This window comes from Podarcis muralis, chromosome 2 (genome assembly GCF_964188315.1).
Source record: "Podarcis muralis chromosome 2, rPodMur119.hap1.1, whole genome shotgun sequence".
In the NCBI taxonomy this organism is placed as follows: domain Eukaryota; kingdom Metazoa; phylum Chordata; class Lepidosauria; order Squamata; family Lacertidae; genus Podarcis; species Podarcis muralis.
Window position 1 is genome coordinate 35,221,112 of NC_135656.1, and position 27,615 is coordinate 35,248,726.

Sequence of the window (27,615 nt, forward strand, 5' to 3'; positions counted from 1 at the left end):
GAGAGTCAAAATGTCATCTTGTTTCCCCCCAAAAAACCTATACTGCACAAGAGCTGCATATACACATTTCCCTGTGAGATGGGGGTGGGGTGGGTGGGATTGAATTCGCTGCGGGAATGAACACAGACAGTTTGTGGGGGGCGGGGTCCTCTTGCCCACACATTCCATAGAGCTGCTTGCTAGGCAAGAGCAGTAACAGCTGTATCCTATGCATCTTGGGTCCTGGCTGCAGCCTAAGCCACTTCCTTCCTTCAGTGACCTAACAGAGCCAGCAGGCTGGAGGAGTCACTGCCAGGAGTTTGATCTATGCCAAGTTCATGACTGCCATCTATGCCATTTTGCATGCTGTCTGCTCAAAGGAACTCTCAGAACAGGTGACGGGAAGAGGAGAGAGGGATGTGGGGAGGTCAGGCATAGGAACAGGGAGGCGGTTGCAGAGAGAGAGGCAAAGGACTCCTCCGCCTCTTTTGTACTCCAGTTTCTTCCACCGCCCTCCTAAAAATGTCTGTGGGTTCTCCCTTGTCTACTCCTTGTGAATGTCTCTGACCCTTTAATGGCTGCCTCCTGAGTGTACCAGGGCTCTGTTCTGTTTTGCTGACAACCCGTTTGGTTTTGCCCCCCGTTTCTTTCTTTCCAGGCAGTGTTTCAGATGCAGTCGGTGAAATGCCTCAAGTGCCAGGAAGAGAACCGGGTGGTACTCCCGTGCCAACACACTGTGCTGTGTGAAACGTGTGCTGAGGAGAGCGAATGCCCCATCTGCCATCCCAACAGGCCACACACTCTCCAGTCGTGACCCTACTAGGACATTTGGTTTAGCATATCACACATAGAACTTTTTAACTTTATATATATATATATATAAATATAATATGAATATATATATATGAATATATATATATATATACATACATAAAAACAAAAATTAGTTGCAGAGCACTTTTTAATACTTTGCATCTCCCATTTAAAGGTTCCCCCACCCACCCAGTCCTGCTAAGTCTAACTCCTTAGGGACTTTTATGGCTGTTTTTATGTAGATCAAAGGGCAGTTTGCAGAGTTTGTTTCCTCTCTCTCCCCTCCCCCTTTCCTATTTAGGATGTAACCCTTTTTTAGTCTTCTGAATAAAGATTTAGAGGGAAGGGGAAGAGGGGCTTGCAAGTGCTTTCCAGGGTGAGGACCGGATCTGTGGGGAGAAGAGACACGGAAATCAAATTTCTGATCATGTCTTCGTCCTCCTTCTCTTGGCTCTTACTTCATCATCATTTTCATCTTTTTAAAGCAGCTGTCATGCTCTTAGCTTAACAACAAGAGAATCCCCTTTGCAGTTCTTCCCCATTGAGAGCTTCAGGCATTCAGAACTCTTGTTGGCCTTCAGTATGGGTGAGGATCTTTGGATATCTGTTTGAAAAACAAGCATTCACTTTTTAAAAGTCTTTTTACACACTTGTAGGTTTCTACCAAAGCAACAAAAGGAGCAAAATTTCAAACAAACCAGTGATGGCAGGCCAGTAGTCACAATAGTTTTACTCAAAAGCATTACTTATCAGTGGAACTTCGTAAAGAGGAAAAGTCTGAGTTTGTGGTCTGTATTCTCTTGGCAATTAGGATGTGCTTCAGAGCTGTGGATAATGCAAATGGAAGGCATTCTAGGTGGCAGGTAGAGGTGGAAGTGTGAAATGATGAAGACCTGCTTTGGAAAAGCCTGTGTCTTTTCTGGTTGCTTGCTGGAGGTTGGGGTGGGGTATTCTTCCTAGGCTTTGTTTTCATTGATAATTAAATGGAGGTAGGTGGAACCTTTTAAACTTTTTTAGTCTGCCCAATACAGGCCTGCATAACTTGTGACCCACCAGTTAGGTAGGGTGGCCCTTTGGGACTAAATCAGTTTCCTGTTTTTGTCTGCCTGCCTGGGACCGCAGAAATGGGGTATTGGTCAAGTATCTGGCTAGAGGGTACAATGTTCAGTTGGTCTACATTTGGTCAGCTGATGCCATGTTACTCACCCCAAACCTAATACTTGGTACTTCCTGATGGGTAGAAACAATATGTCTCTTCCGCTGCTGTTCCCATACCACGAATGGTACTGTTACCAGCGTCGCGGTGTAACATATCCACCCCATAGTTCAGACAAGAGTTGGTTTTTTACTTTGAGTGTTAAGAAAAAATCATTCAGGTTTTTTAACAGAGCAAGCTCATCTGTTTGCCCTGGACAGCACTTTGTGTTGCTAGCATACAGTAAGATGTGGTGCACCACCATGAACTTGGGGAATGTAGAATGTGATAGAGGAGCGGAGGACATTTTCAGAAGTTAACACTGTGTGTTTCTATCTTGCTGCCAAAAATTTGGAGTTGCATACTGAATTGAAGCATGGATTTCCTTCAGATGTAATTTCTGCAAAGTAATAGCGGAGCTATTGTGAGGAAGAAATAATTTTAAATTCACAGCCATGGGACAAACACAGAATTTTGCAAATGTTCAGGGACCCCAATATGAAAATGTTTCCAGTGGCAAGAAATAGATTCACAAAATGCAGAACTGGGAGCAGGCAAACAGAGAATCCAAGATATTGGAATATCCTCTCTTGAAAGATTAGCTAGCTGCTTAGGTGTCAAGTGGAGTTACGTTCCTAATCCGCTTCACATTCTTCTGATTTATAGTGAATGCCACGAGGCCATACTTAAAGCGCTGTTCGTAGGCAAGAAAAGATGGGGTTGCCCAGAGTCCACAGTGTTTCACTTCTCAAATACATTCCTTTTCCTTCTGACTAGGGAAACCTTCTTACTCTTCTATCTTACTCCTCACTAGTTTAGGTTTCCGGTGAAGCTAGCCTGTCTTCTTTGCAGGAGGATATCGTTGGTTGTGATCCCTGTTTAGGTATAGACGATCTGGGGACACCCAAGGCTTTCTATAGTCTTAGGCTGCGTCTGGGATCAGTTGTGTTTGGTCCATTTGAATTGTGTGCAGTCGAATCTTTGTAGCCCAGAGGCTTGAGACCGGTCCCCAACAGATGGGAACATTCATCAGGCATGTATGTGATACACTATTTGCACAGCCCAGAGAGTAATTCTGGAGTTGGTGGGGGCCTGATCCTCCTGCCCTTCTGCTTTGGCATTAAAAGCACCAAGCCAAAAATGAGAGACGCTCCCATGCAGACGTGCCCTTTCTACTGCTCTGCTCATTCTTACGAAAGATAGTCTAGTTGTTCCTTTGGGTTAGCATCTCTGTTAACTCTGGGTCACCTTAGTGTAGCTGCAAATGCCCTTATTTGGCTGGGTACCTGCAGTAGACAACTTCCATGAAGATGGAGAACATTTTCCCAAAACGGCCATAAAGCCTGAGTCTATAAATGCATTCCTCCTTAATATTGGGTGTGCACTTGCTAGAGAACTACTTAGACCAGAACCATTTGTCATGGACAGCATTGACTACTATTTATATTGCCCATCTCTTACTAGGCACAGTGCATCTAGCCTTGAGGGATACATTTCATAGGTTAGGCTTTTTATACAAATAGACAGAAATCTTTTTGGGTCCCAAGCAACCAGCAGCTGGATTATCGGAGCAATCATTAATTTAGTTCTTGTGCTTTTGTGGGCCAGAATGAATAAGGTTTCCAAGCTCTGAGCAGAACTTAACTACACCTATTAAAAAAGAAACTTACAGTGCAATCCTAGGCATGTTTACTCAGAAGTAAGCACCATTGAATGCAATGGGGTTTGCCCCCTAGTAAATGTGTTTAGGATTGCAGCCTCCACTAATAATTTCCATTGAGATTAAATTTGCACTCTTCCCAGAGTGCTTTACAAATGGTGTTAACTCACTGATTATGTGTTAACCTTTGATTATGTGTGGTAGGCTTCCAGGAATATATATTGGGGCCTAAATCCAACTGACTTTCATTGAAATTTGTGGTTTGGAATATTTTTTGTGTTAAGCTTGTATCCAGTAAATGTGTCGTCCTGCAGTTCCCGAGTGGTAGAACTCCCACTGCAGTTTGTTTTGACTTGTTCAGACATTGCAACAGCCTGTAGGCAACAAAAAGAAACGGTCCAGTCCAGAAGGACTCTAATCTGTCATTTTGAACTGGGGAGTTTGTTTAACATGTAAAAGTGTAATATTTAGATTTATAATCTCACTCCCTTGCTCACCAGTCTCTGCTTCATTTGCAGTAGTTGACCCACCTTTCCCCAACCTGGAAAAGCACTGGAAACTCTAAGTTATCATTCTTTTTCATAAGGGTAATCCAGCTACTCACTGTCAGGTTTTTCCTCTGGAGTATTTTCATATTTAATGCAAGTACATCATTAGATTTGCTTCCACAATTCCACCCTCCCATATTTGGGGGGCTAATATGCATTCCCAGATGATCTCAAAGTGCAGCTCTGTTTAGGATTTTTTTTTTTTAAATTAACTTTTATGTTTGGTAAAACTGCTTTTTTTCAATGTGTATATTGTACTAGTATCTGTTGTGTTTTTTTAAAAGAACACCTAATTGGCTTCTTTCTTTTCTTTTTTGTATGGAGAGACGCTGCTGGCTGACTCTTGTGGTTGTGTTCGTTTTTGGTTGTAGCCTTTGAATGTCTGTGCCATGGGGCTTACCTGGTCTCCAAGGCCAGCAAACATGCCTCAGTCTTAAGGAAAGCTTGTTTGTTTAAAATATGTGAACATTTTTAAAACATACACACACAAATTTAAATTATGGGGGAGTAATAATACTCTGCTGGAAATAAAATGTACTAAACTATTTTGGTAACTAACTTAAAGATCATAGGAAATAAACTCTTTGAATCGGGTCTACAGTGTTTATACAGAATTGCAGCCATTTTCAGGCTCTTTGGTGGTAACTGGTTTGTAACACTTAGTTTTGTAAACATTGTGTTTTATTGCTTCCTCTGCCTTTCTATGTGATTGTCCATAGTGAGACGATGATTTTGTGGGGGGCGATTTGTTTAGTCCTGAATTGCCACAGCTTTGTGTAACTCCAACAGAATCCTACAGAGGGTGTTAGATGTGTCACTGGTCTCCTCAAGCGTAACTTAGAGGTAGTTTCTTTGTCCTGTTTTTAAGGCCTGGCAACTCTATAGAATCTTGCTGGTTATCAGATTCCTCTTTCCCACTCCCCACAACACCCCCTAGGCAAATTGCTTTGCTGGTGCGATGCAGGGGAGAAATTATACCAGAGGCAAAAGCCTGTTTACATTTAGTGCCACAACCCAATCTGTCTGTTTTATTGTGAAGGACCAAAGAATCCAAAATGGGATTTAAAAAATAAATAAATCTCCCAACCCCACAAATTCCGGACTGCTCCCCATCCAATTATGCTTTTTCCTCTACCTCGTCTCTGTCAGTATAATGCATAGGCACGAGGACATAGCAGCAGGCTGGTTTTATCCACACCTGGGAATCGTAGAAGCCCACGCTTCTCTATCCCATTCTTTAGCTCTTTTAAGACGCACTTTTTTTAGAAAAAAGAAAGCCTAGATTTCTATGAATTTTAATATTGAAATGAAATACCTGAAATGTGAATGCGTTTGTTAGGTACCAAATGAAAAAGCAAAACCAATCTGTTTTGTAACTTTGGGTTAAGTTTCTGCATAGGAATTTTTTGTTTACCGGGATAGGGTGGGATGAACCATGAATGAGAGGAAATATGCATATTTTTGTTTAACCGAAAGCAAATCTTCATTGAGCTAGTAGTTGCTGATTTGAATAGTACCTGCTCAGCAATGGGGTGCTTTTTTAGGCCAACGGGATTATGTGATTGGGTTTTGCCTGATGCTAAAGCTATTATTTGGTGCTAGAGTAAATCATCCTAAATGGACAGCCCAAGGAGATGTGCTTGGATTATGAAAGTTCACACACTTCTGAGCAGAATGCCTCTTGTATTCCCTCTCTGGCCTCTATGCCAAGGCCTAATTGGGGGGGGGGGGGGGGGCGGGAATCATTCCAAAAGTTTGGGGAGGACCTCCTAATATAACTAATTTTACCAGCCAAGGGAATATTGTGGTTGCAAAAACCAGAGTATTCAAAAAGGCTGGTAGACTTACCTTGATTAGCAGCAGAGAACTATCAGGTAGCTGAATAATTAGTAGAGAAGTAAGTGTTAAGAATTAACCTGTATATGCTTCTTTTAAAACAATTGGCTTTGTGGGGCTGAGGAATTTCCACACATTCGGGCAGATGACCTAGTAATCCTACAGCTCAGAGGTGCTGGGCTACGCTTCTCTACTGCCCAACTTCAGCAGAGGGGAAAACGGCACCTAACAATTTATTGTGGGGAATTGCCTATATGCAGCACACAGGGTCTGTGTTTGCACGTAACACTTAAGTGATGGCTCAGTGTTACAAGGCTAAGCTGCAGCCCTGCAGTCTCTGGTGCATTCACACAGAGGACTTTGCAAGCTTTCACTTCCATTTTAGACTAACCACAGATTCTTCTTGTGACATTTAAATCGGGATAAACTGCATTTAATCTTAACTACAGATAGTGAAAGCAACTTCAAACCATAGTTTATAAAGCTGCCTCTCTCCACCCCCATAACCATAGATACAATTAACCTCACTTTACCGTTTGGCTGTAATGTTCAAGCAGAAGGTTCCAGTTTCCTCCTCGTTGCAGTGCTGGAGGTGGCAAGCAGAGCATACATACCCAAGGTTTCCTTCAGCTTGTCCTTCTAATGCTAAACCATCACTTAGCATCACATGTAAACAGAGCCAGAGACCCCACACAGAATTCTTCACAGGAAAATTCCTTTTTCTTTTTAACTTTCCATAAGTCTCCAAGCTTAACCTGAGCCACTTCAAGGGCTGCACAGCTCAGACAAATGAAGAGAATTTCCTTCCTTAGCATGGAAGGACATAAAGGACTCAACAGTTTAGTGCTGTCCCACTAGACAGACAAGACTTTCCCATATTGGTTCCGTCCCCAAAAGGGAAAAGTATTTATTACCAGTCTGGGGGGGGGGGGGTTCTCATTTTTTCCCTCCTTTTGATTCCCCTCCGGGATTATATCAGCCTTTAGAGCAATGCAACCAGAAAGTAGATGTTGCTGGCGAAAAGTATTATAAGTGAAGTATTCCTGCAAATTGGTGACTGTGGATCAAAAGATCTCTATGGGGCTTCCCCACTCTGTAGCTTCCAATGTTTGAAAGGAAAAAAAATATATAAATACATTCTATATAAATTCTTAAAATTACACACTACAGTATTTATGGTGGCAATTCTGAACCAGTCTCTCTCCTTGGATTTTCCTAGGCAGGGGAGGGTGGAGGGCGGCTGGGACAGAGAGCCGCTCAAGTCTGTGTAGAAGTCAGCCAAAAGGTAATAGGTGGTGTGTACAATGTGGTGTTTGATTCCATTATTATAGACTGTAATGCGGAACTGTGATTTCAGCTGTTGTTCTTTCTCGTATTCTGTATATATGTGTGTTTGGCTGTCCAGAAACCTGGTTTTAGACACTCTTTCTTGGCAAAGTGATTTGCATGTGGAGCTTAAAAAAATGCAATCTTGTGTCACAATTTCCAAGGGCAGGATGGATTTTCTAGAAGACAATAAATTTTTTTATTTTTTTGCTAAGAAAAAAAAAGGCAGCAGTTTTGTGTGTGCATATGTATGTGTGTTTTAGAGTGTATATGTGGTGTCCATGTGAGTTTTCTTAGTACCTTTGATCTCTACTTGAAAGCTAGAGAGGTTGGGGGGGGTGGGACCTGCCTAACATTCCACAAGGAAGGTCTCCTGTTCAAGCTCCATGAAGTGAATGGCAGGTATGTGAAGCAGCTGCACCATGGTAAACTGAACACGATCCCTTTGCTCTCATGGAACTTGTGCCGGAATGATTCTTTGTAGACTGTAGGCCAGGAATGCTGCACAATCACATCTTTTTTCACCTTCCAGTTGGTTATATAGAAACAGTAGCCTTTACAGCCTAGAGGACTGCAAAGATAGAAGCCAATCAATTTACTGTATTTTATATACATATATCCCTCATACTGCTCAAGATACAATACAATTTCAGGGTTTTGTGAAAGATCCTTTAAGCTATAAAGACAGTGCTTAAAAGAAAGTCCATATTCTCAACCATGAAGTATCTCGGAATATCTCCCAACACACCACCTGCAACAGCATCTTGGATTCCATGGAAACAAAGTTCTAGATCTGGGGAGAATCTGCTTTTGAATGGGAACTTTTCCTCAGTTGGCTTTTTAAGGACCCAACTGGAAATGGGGAAAGCTTATCTCCTTACTTAGAACTCCTAACCCAGAGATCTCCATATACTCTTCTCACTTCAAAATTGGTGTGCAGCAGTGTCTTGCCTCCTCTTTCTCTCCATTAACATAAGAGAGAGAGAAACAAGGACATTTTGTAATTGGCCTCCCAAAATCTTGAATCCAGAATAAAGTGAGCGAATTTGAGAATTCTGGGTTTGGACCATGGGAAAAAAAATTGTGGGAATTTAATAATGCTAATCCAGCTATTTAATCAGCCTTAAGACCCACTGAAATCAGCAGGATATGTTATTATTGATTGAATTGAGACCCAGTGGTTGCTTAGCCCAAATTGCCCCATTGATTTCAGTGGAACGTTTTGCATGATTAACTTTGTCTGAACTAGTATGTAGCTATCTCATTTGTAGTGGTAGCCAACATGGTGCCCTCCAATTCCTATCGACCCCAATCAACATGACCAGTAGTCAGGGATGGTTCAGCAACCTCGGTAAGTCACCACATTGACACCCCCTAGCATAATTGTATCTGTGTTTGCTATCTGTCCAAGCTGTCTTGTTTTTGTAATTGTGTCTCCATAGTGATTCTATCCCATCCCCTGTCCTCGCTTACTAGTATTCTCCTTTGGCTGAGTAAACACAGCCCCAAAGCGTGAATGATTAGGAATAAGCAATGGATGCAGGCTGGAGAGAGATGGGACACACCGACAGCTTCTCAGTGCTAGAATGTAGGTTCTTTGGTCAATCACTGAACTAGAAAAGTAGTTCCCACAGGCAAGCCTTTCTGGATAAATAAAAATTCAACCAGACACTCAACTACTCTTAATTAGATGAGGCAGAAGGATCAATCCACATTTCATGAAATCACTACATAGAAGCTGCTGCAGCGGAGGCTAGCTAGCTAGTGACTTATTTACTTGTAAGACCAGCAAATGCTGAGATCTACACATGTGTTAATTACTATGCACATGTGCTTTCTATGCCTTGTGTCTGTAACAGGGATGAAGAACCATTTTCAGTCTGAGGGCTGTCATTCCTTTCTAGGGGGGATGATAAACACTAAATAGAGGGTGAGGCAGCTTATATAAATTATACCTTTGCACTGTAAATTATTTTTACACACACTCCTCTCTGTGACCCTCTAGGTGTCACTGGAATACAACTCCCATCATCCCTGACTGCTGGCAATACAGCCAGGGACTAATGGGGAGTTAGAGTCAAGCAGAAGCTGATGGCCACAGGTTCCCCAACCCTGACGTAGAACAAGACGCTTTATATAGGTAGCACAAGCATGGCTTGTACAAGTTGAAGTCTTGCTTCCCTAACATTTTAAGAAGCATCTGGGGGTTAACCAAATAGCTAGAGAAGTGATCTTATAGGCACCATTTACTTTTGGTGACATAACTTCCCTAAGGCCTCTGCCTGAACTTAGTTGTCTTGGGATAAAATGACAGATCCTCTTTTGCATCAAGATTTGGTTGACGAACAGGATTCTGCACATAGAAAGAAGAGACTGTTATCACAGGAGGAGAAGGAGGTAAGTACTATGCTATGCCAAAGACCTGTGATGGGAGTGCCGCTACTTCATTTACTCATAAGTGTTCTGGAGGTCAAGTCTGTGGACGATAACAATTTTGCAGGAAGGTGACAAGTGTGAGATGCCCCAAACTGGCCTTTCTACTACATATTTCATAACCAACAGAATGGCATATGAAATCAAAAGTAATGTAAAGTGGCAAAAAAATAACTTCACATATATACTGATAGAATTCTAAACTGACCTGGGACTCAAACTTGCCGTCATAATGGATGGCACAATAAAAATGGCATAGCTGTGTAGGAATGAAGATTCCATGCTGGGCCCAGTTTGGAAATGGCCTGAAAATGGCCAATATAATAATGTCTTTCTTAAAACCAAGGGGCAACCACCTCTAGACTACTACATGCATGTTCTGGTCCTGCCAACTCAACAAGGACATCACAAAGCTAGAAAAGAGGCAGAGAAGTGCAGTCAATATGATCAAGCAATGAAAACGCCTTCCCAATTAAGAAAGGCTAAAGTGTTTGGGAGTATTAACATAAGGAAAGAGATGACATGGAGAAAATAGGATATCAAAGGGTGCAATGGGTAGAAGGTTAGAGTGAGCATTTCCTCCCCTCTCCCTTTCATACTGTACTGGACCTCAGGTTACCCACTGAAACTGATAAAGGAATAGATTCACAACAGCCAACAGGACTTCCTACAGCTAGGCCTGGGCGATATATGAGGAGCAGACCGCGATGTCGGTTCCACTGAGCGGTATATCGCTGGTGAAACTGCCACCACTCCTGAGTCCCTCTGCTATCAGCATCTGCTGGAGGGAGTCAAGAGTTCGTCCAGTGGGCGCTGCTTAGCAGAGGGACTTTGAAGCGGTGGTGGTTTCACCAGCGATATACCGCTCAGTGGAACTGACATCGCGGTCTGCTCCTCATACAATGCAGAGGGAGAAGCAAGCTGTATTGGCGAGGCGCTGGTACAGACTGTTCCTCCCTCTGCATCTTTAAACTGCTCGACTGGGGAGTTTATAGCTGCTCTTGCCTCAGCCGAGCAGTTAAAGGAGCCCCGATGCTCTGCCCATTCACCTGTGAGCGGCAGGAGCGCAGGGGCTGTCTCAGCTGGGGAGGGGAAAACCTTCCTAAGCCCCAGCTGAGCTGCACAAACAAGCTGTGTTGTCCCAGCCCATGAGTGTCTGGGTGAAACCGCATCAGTTCCCGAGGTGAGAACTGGGGCACTTTCACTAGGTGCCTCACAGGCAGAGGCCAATGCAGCTTGCTTTTTCAACATCTCGGTATATCACCACGATGTTTGGCTGGCGATGCAGCTCAATGTTGAAAAGCTGATGTTGCCCAACCCTACCTACAGCACATGATTTATGGCGCTTGAGCCACAAAATGTGTTGACCCTTTGGTTGAATGGTTTTAATGCAGGCCTAGTCAAATTTATGGAGGCCATGTTTAGCAGCAGCCACAGTAGTCATATGATGGCTAAACAAAACTCCCAGGTTCAGAAGTAGTATACTGTCCTCTCAATTTTTTATTCATACGGTCACAAACCTGCACAATCTCCATGAAATAGGGATTTGGCGACACACACACACACACACAAAAGGAAACCTGATTATCTGGGTTATCCAATTGTTGGTTCCACCCTGAGTAATTATTTTAAATGTTCCCAGTGACAAAAGTGAGAGCAGCCCATAGACTGGAATTGGGCACAAGTGTCTCCGCCACCACACCAACAACACTCCAATGCAGGGTGGATCCAATACAGGCCAATGAAGACTGAGCATGTTCCAGTGGGCTTGAAATGGTTTTAAAAGAGTGAATGGTTGGGGTGGGGCAGTCAGGGGAGGGAATGGAGTAACTGGAACACTGAACAGAAGTGCCACATTATGTTGCACTGCCACACTTCTTAGTTACACTTCCATTTGCAGAATTGGAGGGGGAGGCAAACAGTAAGGGAGAGCTGTTGCTTTCACACCCTGCTATGGGCTGTGCAAAACATCTGGTTGGCCATTTTTGCTTAAAGGAGGACGCTCTTGCTTTGAATCAATGCAGGACTTCTGCTACCTCCCTTCCTCCTGCAACTACCCTAGCTACAGGCCTTTACAAAAGGAAATGAGATTACTTCATACTCCGTTTCCCTCCCTGCTGCCAGTGCCACGGAATGCTACTGTCCCCTTCTTACACTGTATTCACCAATTTGAACTGTAACACATTATAGAATAAGTGGTGTATAGTATGCCAATAAGTCTCCTGAGGTACACTGGAGGAAAACACACCGTTTAGCTTAAAAAAATCTTGATTTTTTTGGGGTGGGGTGGGGTTAGTAGATAAGACATCCAGCAGCTGTGCTCTATATAGAGGATGCTCTCGGGTTTTCTCTCCTCTGCAAAGATTGTGTAGTAAGTGAAAGGCATTAAAGCACTACATATTTAAGATGCTCAAAAATGCCTCCACAAGAGCCTGTCCACTCAGCTCTCCCCTCAGGAATGTATGCACATACACACAGTTGTAAAAATAGGAAACGCTTTTGCTTGCTCAGAGCTCACCCCGCCCAAACTAAACGAGAGCCTGGCCTGGTTTCTTTCACAGCCTTTAGCCTTTAGCTGCTAATGTGACAGAAATAGCATGCCTTAGCCTCACATAATCCTTTAGTTGTCCTTTTCACTTACAGGAAAGCAATTCCTCTTGATGGGAGAGGAAACCAGCTGAGAACTACAGTCTACTGAGCAAATTTCCCCTTGCACAGAAACCTTGGCTAAATCTACCACCACCACACTGACAACGATCTGGTCTAGGCTTTAGGAAAAACAGGAAAACTTAAGTTGTAGAGCAGGAGTGGGGGTGGAACCTGTGGCTCTCCAGATGTCAGACTCCCAACTTGCAGCCAGCATGGCCAATGCTATGGATGATGGGAATTGGGGACCAGGTTCCCCATCCTTACTATAAAGACCTGGCCTCACTGGCAGCGGAAACACCTGACTGCAAAAGAGTGGGGTGGGGGGAACAAGACGCAAATGTTCAGAAATTGAGGGAATGCTTCCTGCAGTGCTATGATCAAAGCTTACATTAGGCTGTCTCTAGATTTACCTGTAGGTCAGGGTTCACAGTAACACTTCACAAGCCTTTCTGCCGAAATGGAGGTGAAATTCTAACCGTGGTGGTGGTGACTGCAGTCTTATGCTCCCATCAATCCATCAAAGCCAAGCACAGCTTACAGGTATAAACAACAACAGCACTGTTCATAGAATATGCAGCTTTTCTTTTCAATTAAAGCCTCCCCTGCTTTAAATCGCAAGAGTTTCCACTCCCCAGCAACATCTGTGCCTTCTTTGTGATAATCAGAATTGTGCCCTGGAGATGAGTGGGCATAGAATCCACCACAGCGTACAGCCAGCGGCTCTTCCATTTAATTCCTTTTTAAGTCAGTGACGCTTAAATCAGAAGGAAGTGCCAGTTCCTGTAGCAGAGATTAGTGATCGCAGGTTTGGGGTGTTTTGTTTTTTTTAACTCGCCAAAAGCTGCTCTCCCACCCCCACCCCACCCTTTCGCTTTCTGGTGTACCAGGCTGCCTGCTTTCCATGCCATCTGGCGAACAGAGTAAAGCATTTCCTGGGGGAAATCCACAAGGGGCACATTACAAGCTTTGCCGGCCAAACAGGCTCTTTCTCAGTCCTTGTGTGCACGCATGCGTGCCAATTGTGCGCATGTGTTTGCTCACAGCATCCCTTAGCCTGCAGTATGAAAATCAAATAGTACCACGTTTTCCATTTTTCTTAAAATAAGGGAAGTCCTTACTGCAGATGAAGAACGGATGACTGGGGCTGGGAGTGGGTGACACAACCCTTTCCTGTCGCCTCTTGAATAGAAACAGGTCAAACATTCATCCAGGCACAGCTTGCTCTTCAGCATGCACTGACAAAAGAGCCCCAGGGTCTGCTATGGCCTGGCTAGAATGCTGCATGTCCCTCTGGCATCCAATGCACCAGCAGAAAAAGCTGGAGTGGAAGAAGGGCTTCCTGCTCTCCATGGTGTATTTGCTGTCGCCATGGCAGCACAGGCCCTGCCTGCTGCACCTTTTCAGCTCAGTCCCTTCTGTTGCAGCCCCTATTGTTGCTCCTGCTGCCGCTCAGTCTCCTTGGATTGCTTTGCTCGTTGTCTGCGGAGCTTCACAAATGCCTGGGCTTCCTTGTCTCCTTTGCGGGTCTCCAGCAGCTTCAAGATTTCAGCGCCTGGGGCAGAGTGGGAGAGGTGGCATGCAATCAGTGAGATGTGGAATCAAGTAGCCTGCTCCTATAACTAAACGTCTCTTGACGTTTAACACAAACGCAGTTTCCTGCAGACAGACATCACAAAAGCTAGGCAACAACTAAGACTTAAGCTTCTTCTAGGCCAAAGCCAAGAATCCGGGCCCCTCAAAAAGTTACCCATTGCATATATCTCAAAACATCCTAAAGCAAAGAAGCCCAGAGGTACCTGATGGAAAACTGCAGGACATCGCCAAGGGGTAACAAGCTAATGGATGCAGCTAATGGATACTATGCGAATGATGTGCATGCCCCATGAAGAACAAGGCTAATTGAAAAACAGCTGTTTCCATTTCCTGTTCTAGCTCCAAGCACCTCTTGTAGCTCCCTTTAGTGAGTCAAAACGCTGTTCCCGATGGAGGTTGCTATGGAAGCAGCTTTCCAAGCAGTGAGGAAAAGGGAATCTTATTAAAAGGAGAATGGAGTTTGGGTGTGGTAGGTTGTGTTACTGTCCATAGCCTTTTGAGCTGCTGGAAGTAAAAGCAGGAGATCTCTAGTTAAGAGTCAGCTGCTAATGCTGCTCCTATGATGCTCAGGTAAATCCAGCAGCAGTCCAGTGGGTGCAGTCCAGCGTCCCTAGGAAGGGGGCAGTGTAGAAGCTACGGTGATAAAAAGGACAGCAACCTGCAATCTAAAAACAATCTCTTCACCTTGCCTCACTTTTGGAAAATGCCTCACCTTGTGTATTTATTTATTTAGATGCCACTTGTATGCAAAAATGGCTTTGAAGCCGTTTACAAGTATAAAAGCAATTATTAAATTAACAGATTATTAAAACACACAATAAAAACCATTCCAAAGCATTAAAAACATACACAATTAAACAAGCCAGTTAAAAAACATAACAATTTAAACAGTTTTTTTTAAAAAAAAACAACCAACAACCCACAATTTGAGGTTTTGTTCCGGGGATAACGCCTGATAACTTGTGTATAGTCAAAACACATTGTGTGCAATGGCGGGGGGTGGGGCATTGCCAAAGTCTTTTTTCTCAGTCTTTTTTTAAACAAAAACAAACCTTTTTTTACCAAGAGCACAAAGCTGAATGATCACAAGTTAAATATATCTAAGTTGTGGGTTTACTGTATCAGAAAGTTCAAGTTCAGGGGAATGCTTGCCTAAATGGCTGCGTCATCATGAGCAGGGGGAATGCTGTTACTGAGGAAGCCTGAGGAATTTCTCGACACTGGTGCCACTGGTGAAAAAGCCTGCCTCCATGCTACCCTCAAACCAATTATCATTCCATTTGCTATGGGCACACTTAGGGCTCATCCAGACTTCTGCTTTCCCCTCTGCATTCCCCTGGGGATACCTGATATTTTGTTCTCCATTGGAGCAAGCACCAATCAGGTGCTTTTTTCTGGATTGATGTTTGCTCCAATTTAAAGCTAAAGTGCACATTTCCCCCAGGAACAGAGTAGGGCAAATGGAAAACCACCTGTGCTTTCTAGCTACGGGACAAGCAGACATGTAGATGAGCCCTTAAAAGCACTTGGTCCTAAGTAAAGTCAGTCGTTTGTTCCTGCTTGGCTTTTTCTGCCCTTTCTGCAGATATTTGCCCCTCAAACATTACCCATTATCAGCCTGTTTGCCACAAAGCCCTAACTTTCCACCCATATTATACAAGGAGCCATCGTATGAAAATAAGCCATCCCTACACTCTCTCTAACTCTGAAATGAAGCAGTAGAACAGAAGCCACGCCTAGCTCTATGGCTCCATTAACAGATCAAAGCCAAGGTTCCAAAACCTTCATATGTATAGGTGCCTCCAGGGCCCAGCTCTCATACTAAGCCTGCTATGTTCCATAACATCCTAGGTTCCAAACTTAGAAGACAAGTTATGAAACCAGCCTTCTAGTTTTCAGTTAAATTGCTAATGCTGAAATGGCTGGAGGAATATTGACAATTCCCCCTATGCTCCCTGTGGGAAGGGACTGAAATGCAGGCAGCAGAACTCTTAATTCCCAGCACCACTACCCCACCTACACTACACATTTAAAACAGGATCATACCACTTTAAGAAGCCATGGTCTTCCTCAAAGAATCCTGGGAACTGTAGTTTGTTATGTGTGCCAAGAGTTGCTAAGAGACCCCTACTCCCCTCAGAAAGCTACCACTCCCAGAGTTCTCTGAGAAGAAGGATCAACGGTTCAACCACTCTGGAAATTGCAGCTCTCTGGGGGGGAAATAGGTGTTCCATTAGAACTCTAAGCACCCTTAATGAACTACAGCTCCCATGATTCTTTGGGAGAAGCCATGACTGTATGGTCAGATGGGGCCCACAGGAGACAACAAAATCCCTCCCTTTGCTTGGTCAGCAGAGAAGCCTGGAAGACCCATCAGCTTGAATTTTTGTAAACTCTTTAAATTGGCTTCATTAGATTAGTAGTACATAACTGTGTTTGTGCAGATACAATTTGCCACCAACTCGACAACAAAAGACAGCATCTCTCGCCCCTCTCCAAACTCCCTGTTGAAGGAAGCCCCAGGATAGAGTTAGGGGGCACTTCACAGAATGTTAACTTAGCGCTACGCAGGATACAAGCCAAAATCACAGGACTAAAATGCTGAGCATTTCAATATACAGCCTAGTACTTGGTCTGGAACAAAAGAACATTCCCCCCCGCCACCTATATTTTCTAGGGGTGTGTGCCTAGGAGCCCATGACCCTGCCTGCTAAGAGGCTACAGGTTTAGCCGGCCAAAAAGGAGAAGGACAAGTGAAGCTGGGAATGTATAAGTAACGAGCTCACCAGCAGTTCCGGGATGTGTCAAGGACAATCGGGTCTGCGGCACCCTGGAAGGGTTGATGGCTTCCTCGTCCTCACTCAGCCCCAACACCTTGCAGAGGGGGAAGAATGCTTCTCCCTCCAGATCATTGGCTCCTAAGGTGTCGTAGTCAAACACGGTGAGCAGCAGGCACGTCCCATCCTGCTGGCATTTTTCTGGAGGGACCAAACTGTAAAAGGAAATGAGCATGGGGACGGCCTGAGTTGAGTGACCCCGTTTTGCAAACCGAGGGGAAGAAGCACTCCCTCCGAGCATAAAGTACCAGACGAATGATTCCCCATGCTGGGGAAGCATGAACAGAAATAATTGGTGACACTCGTGGGCAGTAGTGGCTGGAGTCCAGAGGGACGGTTAGGGCAGAAGGCAGAACAGCCAAAAGTAGGGGGAGACAGAGACAAGGACAGGCCAAGCTGACTTACCGTATTTTTCCGTTTATAAGGCGCCCCCATGTATAAGACACCCCCTATTTTTGAGGACTCACTTTTAAGAAAAGGGGGGGATATGTATCCGTGCATAAGACACCCCCTTATTTTTTAGGAAAAAACCCATCTTATACATGGAAAAATACGGTAATTTCAGCGTTGTTCCCCCACCCACCTACCCTCTACAAGGGCAAAACTGAGGCTCAGGAGGAGGAAGCTGACGGCCAGGGCCTCCACTCCCTGGATCGGTTGTAAGTAAGGGCAAGTGGACGCTGGCTGAGGGGAGACTGAGCTTGGTGGGGCAGGACCCCACTTGCTGTAATGGACCAGCCTTCACCATCTCATGCCACTTATCAAGCTGTATCAACCATGGCAAGGGTTGAGCCATCTTAGCCCAGTGGTTCCACTGACCAACGCATTGCTTGAATCCCACAATCACTTCCAGCGGTTTGAGACCCGTGGGTGCTGCCTGGCTTTAAAAAAACACCAACCCATGGCAAGGGTCTGCAGGGCAGGAGAGAAGGGTAGCTACTGGGTTGTTGTTTTTATTCTGTGGTTTTATATTTTTATTTTATTCCATGAATCGCCCTGAGATCTCTGGGCATAGGTTGGTATATAAATTCAATAAATAATAATAATAATACATACAATTCAAATACTTCATCAAAGAGAGGGTGGAGATTGTTCTTTATGCACTGGGTTGTCCGTGTCATAACCTCGGGGAACTCATGCCGTGGCTCCAGGGTCAGTTGGATGAAGGGGTCGCTTAAGCCTGGGGGTGAGGGGGATAGGAAGAAGAAGAGAGTAATCATTAGCAAACTGCAAGTCGGTCCTGGGGCATCTGTTCCTCTAACAAACGCCCAAGCATAAGTTGCATTCACTTGGCACCTGGTGGTGTCCTGCAATTTTAAGAGTCTTTATCTTAGTTCACCCCCTCCCCCACCGTAGAATGTTTGCTAGTACTTTCTTCTGATAAATTGTGAACGGAAGCCAAGTATTATTGAGCCATCAAAGACCTTCTAGCAAGCAAGCCCCCTACGGCTGCTGAGATTTAAGTTTCAGCCTTCTGGGTTGAAAGAGAGACTGCCTTTTTACTAAGTCAGTGCATTGGGTCTATCTTTGGTGCTGGAGGAGACTCTTGAGAGTCCCATGGACTGCAAGAAGATCAAAGCTATCCATTCTTAAGGAAATCAGCCCTGAGTGCTCACTGGAAGGACAGATTGTGAAGTTGAGGCTCCAATACTTTGGCCACTTCATGAGAAGAGAAGACTCCCTGGAAAAGACCCTGATGTTGGGAAAGATGGAGGGCACAAGGAGAAGGGGACGACAGAGGACGAGGTGGTTGGACAGTGTTCTCGAAGCTACCAGCATGAGTTTGACCAAACTGCGGGAGGCAGTGGAAGACAGGAGTGCCTGGCATGCTCTGGTCCATGGGGTCACGAAGAGTCGGACACGACTAAACGACTAAACAACAACAACAAGCCCAATGCTGTGGAGTCTGATGGGGCAGTGGTGGCTCTCCAACTTGGCATCTTTCCTAGCCTGCAACTTGAAATATTTTTAAGCTGTCTGAAGGTACCAGAGATTCAACCTGGGATCTTCTGCATAAAAGGCTTAGTCTCTGCCACTAGGCAAAGGGCACCTTCCTGATGCAGCAACTCTCTGGAGCAGGTCCATCCATTTTTTCCCTTGGCTCAGTTTAACTAAAATCTTTATTTACCCATTCCAGGTCCCAAGCATGCAGAGCTCACACTGTGTTCTTAAAAGAGCCAAGTGTGTAAACGCTCAATGTTCTCCGCTGTGATTTTTGCACAGAGTCAAGAGCACTTAAGTGAGACAACAACCACCTCTTCTGGAAATGTGAATGAACTGCACTGTAGTTCCTACAGACTGCTCAGCCCCTTCTCCCTTCAGATATTAAAGCTGTATTTATCCATACTACCAGCAATTGCAATTGCCTTTCAGATTTGAAGGGGACTCTCAGATGGGATCAGCTCACACATGAATGTTTTCTGCAACGTCTATACTCTATCGTTGGCATCAAAACACCAACCTGTATTTATCAATTTTCTAGTGTGGCATTCTGTTCTCACAGTGGCTGAACAGTTGCCCATGGGAACATGAGTGCAAGAGCACTCTCCCCTCCCGTGGTTTCCAGCAACTGCTATTCAGAAGCCTTGCTGCCTCCAATGGTGCCTTTGTGACCACATTTTCTCTAAACTTAAAACTCCCAAATGTTGCAACTTAGCTTCATAAGAGAAGTGAATCACTCTCCCTTACTATCGATTGACCATTTCTGAACTTTTTCCAACTCCTTTTTGAGAAGAGGCAGCCAGAACCGTACACAGCATTCCAGATTCACGCGCCTGCACTAAGAAGGAGAACGAGACACGTTCCTTTGGCTCGAGGGCTCTCACCATTGGAGTCCAGGGGAAGGAGGTTGACAGCGTTGAGCACCTCGACGCGCAGCTTTTGTTCCGAGTGGCGGTAAAGGGCCTTGATGGTCACAGCCCCGTATTTTTCAGGGCTAGCCTCTGTCTAAGAAATAAGAACAACCAGAGAAGTCAGGATGCATTTCAAATGCCCCAGTTTGCTTGCCAGCAATTAATGGTCCTGGTCTCCCTATACCATAGTAGTAAAGGGTGATAAACATCACTTCAAGTTCCATCCGGTAAATTAGGGATGGGGAATCCGTGGCCCCTACAGATGTTTTTGGAGTGTGACCCATCAGCTCCAGACAGCATGGCCAATAACCAGGTAGGATGGGATATGTGATCTAATAAGAACTGTTGGGCCACAAAATGTAACAGCCTGCTAGATCAAGCTATTGCCCCATCTAGGCCAGGGGCCAATCAGGGGTCGATGAGAAGCCCACAAGTTGGACCTGAGCACAACAACTCCCTCCCCTCCTCCTCTTTCAAGCCACTAGTATTCAGAGGTGTACTGCCTCCAACAGTATGAGCAGAACATAACCTAACTCTCCGTTAATTTGCCTATAAGAACACAGGTCTCACATCCCTGCTGTAAATCAGCAGTGATGATCTTAGCCACAAATAACGTAAGAAAATAAGATGTAACAATATCATTCAGCACAAGGAAGAACGAACAAGGAGATGCAGTCTTCTTCGTAAACAGGAGCCAGAGACCACTGAAGTCACACACCTGCTGCTGGATTCGGGCGCTGAAGTACTTCTGGATAAGTTTTCTGCTGGTGGAAGAGCAAAGGTCCAGTTCTTCTTCCAGAGCCTAGGAAACAAGTGGGTTTGAGCAGAAATTGTACTAGTATTAAGCAATTGTTTAAAAAACAAAACAACCCCCCCCCCAAAAAATTAACAGATTATGCAAGACAAATTAAATTTGAAACAGGTAATCCAAGCAGCAAGTAAGACGGGAGGCCCACTTGTTCTAAGGACCCCATCATTGGCGATCAGCAAGACCACCATTCTTAGGTGATGTTTCGTGCGTGCCTAGGCTGGATCTATATCGGTTTTTTTTAAAGTGCTATAGAAAAACACGTTATAAAAGCTCTTAATGGAAAATCCCATTGCTCTACAGCGCCATCTGGTGTCACACAATCATAATGATATAATTGACGAGTGTAGCTGAGTCCCTAGATTGACTGGCCTGTTCGTGGTGGAGGGATCCCTCGCCCCACTCCCAATGGTCCAGAGAGCCCAACTGGGCTTGTAGCATCTTACTGTAAATGTTGCATTGTGGAGGGTGTCCTCTGGCAGACCACAGCCCTCTCCATGAAAACACCGCTCCAAGTTCTATGGAATGAAAGGGGTGCGGGTGGGGAGAAGAAGAAAAAGAAAAAAGAGTGAATGCTCCATTGTTAAAGCCCAGCAAAGAAAGTCAGATGCTCCATCCTACATTCTGTTCCACATGTCTAAGTACCTTGAGGGCACACTGCAATTTCTTGAAGTACGCCAAGTTGCCAAGTTGCTGTTTTGCAGCCTCTTTCAGCATGTCCAGAGTGTGATTCCACAGCAGCTCCAAGAGGCTGTTTGGAGGGGAGAGAAAGCAGAGATAGAAACTACGGTAGGTTGCCATTGGATACCAGCAGAATCCATTAGACTCTGGGATGATGATGATAATAAATAATAATAATAATAATAATAATAATAATAATAATAATAATAATAATAATAATAATAATTTTAAGTATACCCCGCCCTCCCCAGCCAGAGCTGGGCTCAGGGTGGCTAACACCAGTAAAAATTACAGTAAAAACATAATGGGGGGGGTGGGGACCAAATTAAAATACAGGTTAAAATGCCATTTAAAATGCAGCCTCATTTTAAAAGTAGCCCATAGATGAAAACCATAAGAGGAGGGAAACATAAGGGTCAGACTGAGTTCAAACCAAAGGCCAGGCGGAACAGCTCTGTCTTGCAGGCCCTGCGGAAAGATGTCAAGTCCTGCAGGGCCCTTGTCTCTTGTGACAGAGCGTTCCACCAAGTCAGGACCAGTACTGAAAAGGGCCTGGTCCTAGTTGAGACCAATCTAACCACCTTGTGACTTGGGACCTCCAAAATGTTATCATTTGTGGACCTTAATGTCCTCTGCAGGGCATACCAGGAAAGGCGGTCCCGTAGAAAGGAAAAGAAAGCAAGCCAGGGGCATCTTACTAACTCCCTTATTCCCAGAGGTTTCATTTATCAACTTCCAACTAGATTCTGTGGGGGAATGAGGTGAACTATGGGTGAAGGGGGGATTTTTTTTGTTTAAAAAAGCACAACAGTAGACTCATCATAGGCAGTCCTAGACCCAGAAATAAATTGGCAAAATAAAGTTTTAACATAGCATTGGAGAGTCCCACTAGCATTCAAAGGAGCTCCAATATTTCATTTTATTTACGTAAGAATATTTATGCACCTCTTTTTAACCATAATGGTTTCCAAAAACAGTTCAGAAGAACAAGACAATTAGGAGGCCTCTAAAGACCTGATTGATCCCTTCTCAAACATCTTGCTGATTTGCTAGGGATTCAACACTGGGGCCCAAGGAAGACGAAAGAAAGAATGGAATGCCTCTGGGCATGTGCAGAATGACCAGCCCCCCTCCAATAGCTGTAACTAGTAAATCTGCATTTGGAGAGCTTCAAAACCCAGCAGGGAAACACTGGGATTGTGTGTTCTTAATGTAGAAACTAAGCAGTGGATCTCCTTGTCTACGGACCCTGGCATGCTGCTGTGGTTCCCCCATGTATTATTCACACTGACACCATGGCAAATCTTCTGAACTTCTGGCACCCTGGGCCTTTTACCTGTCGGATGCCCCTCATTCATCTCCCAGTAGCATTAAACTCTCCTGTCTTCCTTCAGCCTTTGCTATTCCCAAGGAGTTGCAGAATTTCTGGGAGGGAGAAGATCCTTCTTCTGGAGAACATAGGGCCACAGACTACTATAACTGCTACTATAAAATGATGATGGGGGAAAAGATCCTAACAATGTCAGGCTTCTGGCTCACCTGTTGAAGTTCTCTTGGACCAGGTTCCCACTTAGATACTGGAGCTCACATTCCAAAAATAGCATTAAAGGGGTGATGCACTAGAGCGGCAGGGAGAAAAAGTTTAGAGAAAACAGAGAGAAAGGGAAGAGCACTGTGGAGTCTATATCGAACATTTCAGAGGCCTCCATACAAGGTATGTGAAAATGCCTTCCTCTGGTGCTGCTCAAAATGGCCAGCATAACATTTCAAAGGCTTTTACCTAGTGTGCTATATTTTTGTTATATACAAAAATAATGACTTTAGATAGTCCTGGAAGATGTTAAAAAAAGAAAATATCAACATCTCTTAGCTCTGTGGAGGAGTTCTCAAAGCTAATTCTATATTGTTATTAGTAGTAGTAGTAACACAATAGTAGTGACAATAAAGTGACGGTAGTAACAGCTGTGGAACAAGGTGGTTGTCGCCATGCTTGCTCGCTTTTTTTTGACACGAACTTACATACTCTCATTCATCTCAGTAAGTTCAGAAGTGACTCAAGCCGCCCCATTGCCACCTTCCTTTGTGGCTCCTGAACACCTCCCTGAACCTCCTCTACAGAGATCTAACATATTGCTCCAAAGCCAAACTATTTGCAGGAAAGTCAAACAGCCCCTAAGCTCCAGAAGGCATAGATATTACAGTTCAAGGCCAAGAGTTAAAACCAGGGGCATTACTAGTACATTACTAGTTTTGGTTGTGGTTTCTTTTGAATGTAGGACTAGCTAAGGCAGCATACGAGACATGGATAGGGCAAAAGAGACTCGTTTAGCGCAACAGCATGTAGCCTAGAAAAAATGGTTTGTCCCGGCATTCCAAGACTCACATCTTCTGGGTCCCTGGAAGCGCTGCAGGTGTACAGCTCCTGGATGTGCCTGGCAATTCCAGCATGCAGCTGTCAAAATAAAAACACATGTGCTTACTACTACTTGAGGGAAGATGCTTTGTAAGTGCTCAAAGCAGTTCACATACATTATCTTAGTAGTCACTGTATTAGTCAGGTATGGAAGGCTGCCATTACATTCTGATATAACATACTTTTTCTACAGTGGAGGAAGAGATGAGGAAGAGCAGCAAGCAGAGAATGGGGACCAAGAACAGCAGCAGCAGCCACTGAGCACCCTTCTTCAACCTCAATCTTGGAACCACCTCTGCCAACGGTGTGTCTATTTGCTAGCTTTTACAACATTTCTGCTGCTTTAGACAAGGAACTACCGGGGGCACTGAAGGCAAAACTCACTGGCAAAGCATTTGCTTTGCATGAATAAAAAGTCCAGGTGGGAAATGCTGGATAGCTGCTGCTAATTAATGTAAACAATCTTGAACAAGATAGGTTCTTTGGTCTGAGTCTCGTATAAAGGCACCTTCCCATGAAGGTTCCCCCCTCTCCTCTTCTGCTCTGGCTTCTGAAATTTCACACAGAGCAGTGTGTGAAATTTTCAAAGAATTTTTAAAACAAATGTTACTGTTTTCATACAAATCTTGGGTTACTTGAGATGCTGAATTGTATGGCCCCTACAAAATCCTGCATGCTCAGTATGGCTCTTGTACAGAAATGCAGAATGCACACAGCTTTATCTTAGGGAGCCATAACCACGGGTTGCAAAACACGGACTGTCTCGTGTTGGCCCCATTCTGCCATTTCCAACCATGCCCCTCCCAGACCTTTCCCTGCCAGATTGAGCTTATCAAGAGAAAAGCCAAGGCTGCCGGGTTACTTTGCTTGCCAGGGTCTGCACCACGCCACGGATCTCGTTGTTGAGGCAAGTGACGGTAGCCTGAAGCTGGTGGTGCAAGGTGTGCTGGATCTGCTCTGGCGCAATGACCGCTCCCGTCTTCTGCTCCAGGCACGCCCAGTCCAGCTGGGATGGCAGCTTCAGGATCATCATGCGGAGCTGCTCGATGTTGTTCACCACAACGCAGAGCTGGCGGGGGGAGAAATAAAGCAAGAAACCGATGCATTCCACCTGCCTGTGAAGCAGCATGGCAGAATTCTGTAGCCTCAAGAGTTGGCAGGTGTTATGTCCTGAATAGGATTCAGAATACAGCAGTCTGATTGGTCCTAGAACACTAGGATCCAAAATGCAGCAGTCTGATTGGTCCTAGAACAATAGGATTCAGAATGCAGCAGTCTGATTGGTCCTAGAACAATAGGATCCAAAATGCAGCAGTCTGATTGGTCCTAGAACAATAGGATCCAAAATGCAGCAGTCTGATTGGTCCTCAGGAGCCACCCAATCCAACTCCAGGTGGAAGTGAATCCACAACCTGATTGGCCTACAGGAGAATCCCAGAATTAGCCAATCACATGGGCCCATTGTGCAACTAATGTATATAAAGCAGACATTTCGGGGTAACTGACATTCCTCACTACTATGAGCTGAATAAAGAGCATGAAATCCACACTCGACTCCGAGTATATTTCAGCGGGACTTCTCCACCTCCCAAAAGCCTACTTGAACAACGCCCTTTGTCAGAAACTGGCTCCATCGCTCACCCTGTTTGCTGCTTCTCCCTCTTTGTGTTTCTTTGATGACAACTCCTCTGCCCTTGTCTTGATCAGTCGGCAGTACATCAGAGCAATTTTACATATGTCCTAAGAAGTCAAAAAAGGAAGTCGCTTGAGGATGTTGTGCTCTATGGAGGTAAAGACTCCCAATGCATCAGTTCATCACTTGGATTTCACTGCTTCCTACAAGGATGTGGGAAGGCGTAGGCAGAGGCGATTCCTTCATCAGACAATAAGAGCATCGTAATAATGAAATACATCTGGTCTGGGGGGTAATTCGGGTCATTAGGGATCAAAGCGGGCAAGAAATATACAGTGGTACCTCAGGTTACAGACGCTTCAGGTTACAGACTCTGCTAGGCCAGAAATAGTACCTTGGGTTAAGAACTTTGCTTCAGGGTGAGAACAGAAATCGCGCAGCAGCAGCAGCAGGAGGCCCCATTAGCTAAAGTGGTGCTTCAGGTTAAGAACAGTTTCCGGTTAAAAATGGACCTCCAGAACGAATTAAGTTCTTAACCCGAGGTACCACTGTATTTAAGAAATAAGAATAATTAACAAACAAATATTCCGATCCTCTATCCCAAATTAAGGTGGGTTCTTTTTTCCATTGGAATAATGTATTTCTTCTTTTCTGAAGTACTGCTTCTCAGAGTATAATGAAAGAGAAAGTGTAAAAAACTGTGAGACCAGGTGCAAGCGCAAAGCATTGGGGCTTTTTTGTTGTTTCAGCTGCTCTTGACCTGCTTGATTGTTTTTGGGTCTCATTGTTTATGCCTCTTTGGGGACTATAGGTTCTCAGCTGGCATCCTTGTTTCCAGCATCTCAAAAGTTTCAAGTGCAAGATTCATGTACAAAGTCATTTACAGTAGGGTGGATCTTCCCCAACATTCGTAGGATTTGTTTCTGTGCATCACACTGGATCTCAGTGTTATTAAATTGGAACATCTGGCTCTATGCTACACCTCCAGGGCTAATGTGAAGATCCATCAGCTCTTGCACTTCCTGAATGTTATGACACAGTTCTCCAATCGAAAAGCTGTATCAAAATATATTTAGAAGTAAGTGCAGTATACTGGAAAACAATGCATTTTAAAATTTTGAAATATATATTTTTTTAAAAAAATACATGGGTATTTAAATGCTACTTTTGTATGGATTTCTGCACAAATTCACAATTAACATGGAAACAAGAGTGAAAAGACTTATGAGTGGATCACAGATGAAAGTGAAACATAGCCCATCCCTACTGTATACGCACCTCAACAAATTTCACCATGATCATGAAGGCCTCTTCAGGATCTGGCCAGTCCAGCTGCTGCCAGGTCTTTACCATCTGAGCATAGCAAGTTGATAAGTCCACCGTGGATGTGCTGTGCTTATTCAGCTCTCCTAGTGGTGTCAGCTGAAGAGAAACAAAAGAAGGTAAATGGGCATAAATAATCAAGTGCAGATTTGTTGAGTGCTTCATTTAATTTGGAGCCTGAATCTCTAGAACAAAAGGGGATTTTCACACCTGGCTGGCTGTTCCTCCGATCACTTAATTTAGAATGCTCCACTTACTTCAGTGATGTTGGTCCAGTGGAAGTAGCTATTAGGACTTACAGTGGTGCCCCACAAGACGAATGCCTCGCAAGACGGAAAACCCGCTAGACGAAAGGGTTTTCCGTTTTGGAGGTGCTTCGCAAAACGAATTTCCTATGGGCTTGCTTCGCAAGACGAAAATGTCTTGCGAGTTTTTGCAGGGTTTTTTCCCTCCCCCCCCCTTTTCCCAAGCCGCTAAGCTGCTTATCAGCTGATCCGCTAAGCCGCTAAACAGCTGATCCGCTAAGCAGCTAAGCTGCTTATCAGCTGATCCGCTAAGCCGCTTATCAGCTGATCCGCTAAGCCCGCTAAGCCGCTAATAGTGCTCATCCGCTAAGCCACTAATGGGCTTGCTTCGCAAGACGAAAAAACCGCAAGACGAAGAGACTCGCGGAATGGATTCTTTTCGTCTTGCGAGGCACCACTGTACTTAAATGCACTGCTTTTTTTCTGTGGGGGGGACAGCGCAGGGGTATGCATACCCCTAAACATTTTGTGTGTATAAGTTTGGCCTCATTGAGAGGTAGTATTTCAATATGAGAGGGAAAATTAGAGTACCTCTCTCATTTTTTTAAGAAAAAAAGCACTGCTTAAATGTGTCTTCAACCTAATAGTGATGATGATGATTTTGCATACATTGTTCCTTTTGGGATTTAATCCCGCTTTGCATCTCACCAGAACGGTCACCTATTGGCAAAAGTCACCTGTTAATGCAGGAGCCTCTTTATGTGAATGCCATAAGGCTGAAAGCAATAAGA

The 27,615-nt window shown here is 44.5% G+C and overlaps 2 protein-coding genes across 8 annotated transcripts in view; one reads left to right on the forward strand and one right to left on the reverse strand.

Annotated features, from left to right (window-relative positions):
- UNK (unk zinc finger) overlaps positions 1-4,789 on the forward strand; it is a 47,003-nt gene extending 42,214 nt beyond the window's left edge. For all 4 annotated transcript variants that reach the window (XM_028716928.2, XM_028716929.2, XM_077924211.1 and 1 more), the window contains one exon: positions 638-4,789. In XM_028716928.2, coding sequence (XP_028572761.2) covers positions 638-793 — 156 coding nt within the window. In that variant the 3' untranslated portion in view covers positions 794-4,789. The remainder of the gene's footprint in view (positions 1-637) is intronic.
- Positions 4,790-11,272: 6,483 nt separating this feature from the next.
- UNC13D (unc-13 homolog D) overlaps positions 11,273-27,615 on the reverse strand; it is a 57,670-nt gene continuing 41,327 nt past the window's right edge. For all 4 annotated transcript variants that reach the window (XM_028716923.2, XM_028716924.2, XM_077924213.1 and 1 more), the window contains 12 exons: positions 26,535-26,678; positions 25,265-25,363; positions 24,486-24,692; positions 23,594-23,662; positions 22,750-22,829; positions 21,175-21,280; positions 20,976-21,047; positions 20,440-20,523; positions 19,695-19,815; positions 17,926-18,049; positions 16,819-17,024; positions 11,273-13,991 (listed from right to left, as the gene is read on the reverse strand). In XM_028716923.2, coding sequence (XP_028572756.2) covers positions 13,867-13,991; positions 16,819-17,024; positions 17,926-18,049; positions 19,695-19,815; positions 20,440-20,523; positions 20,976-21,047; positions 21,175-21,280; positions 22,750-22,829; positions 23,594-23,662; positions 24,486-24,692; positions 25,265-25,363; positions 26,535-26,678 — 1,437 coding nt within the window. In that variant the 3' untranslated portion in view covers positions 11,273-13,866. The remainder of the gene's footprint in view (positions 13,992-16,818; positions 17,025-17,925; positions 18,050-19,694; positions 19,816-20,439; positions 20,524-20,975; positions 21,048-21,174; positions 21,281-22,749; positions 22,830-23,593; positions 23,663-24,485; positions 24,693-25,264; positions 25,364-26,534; positions 26,679-27,615) is intronic.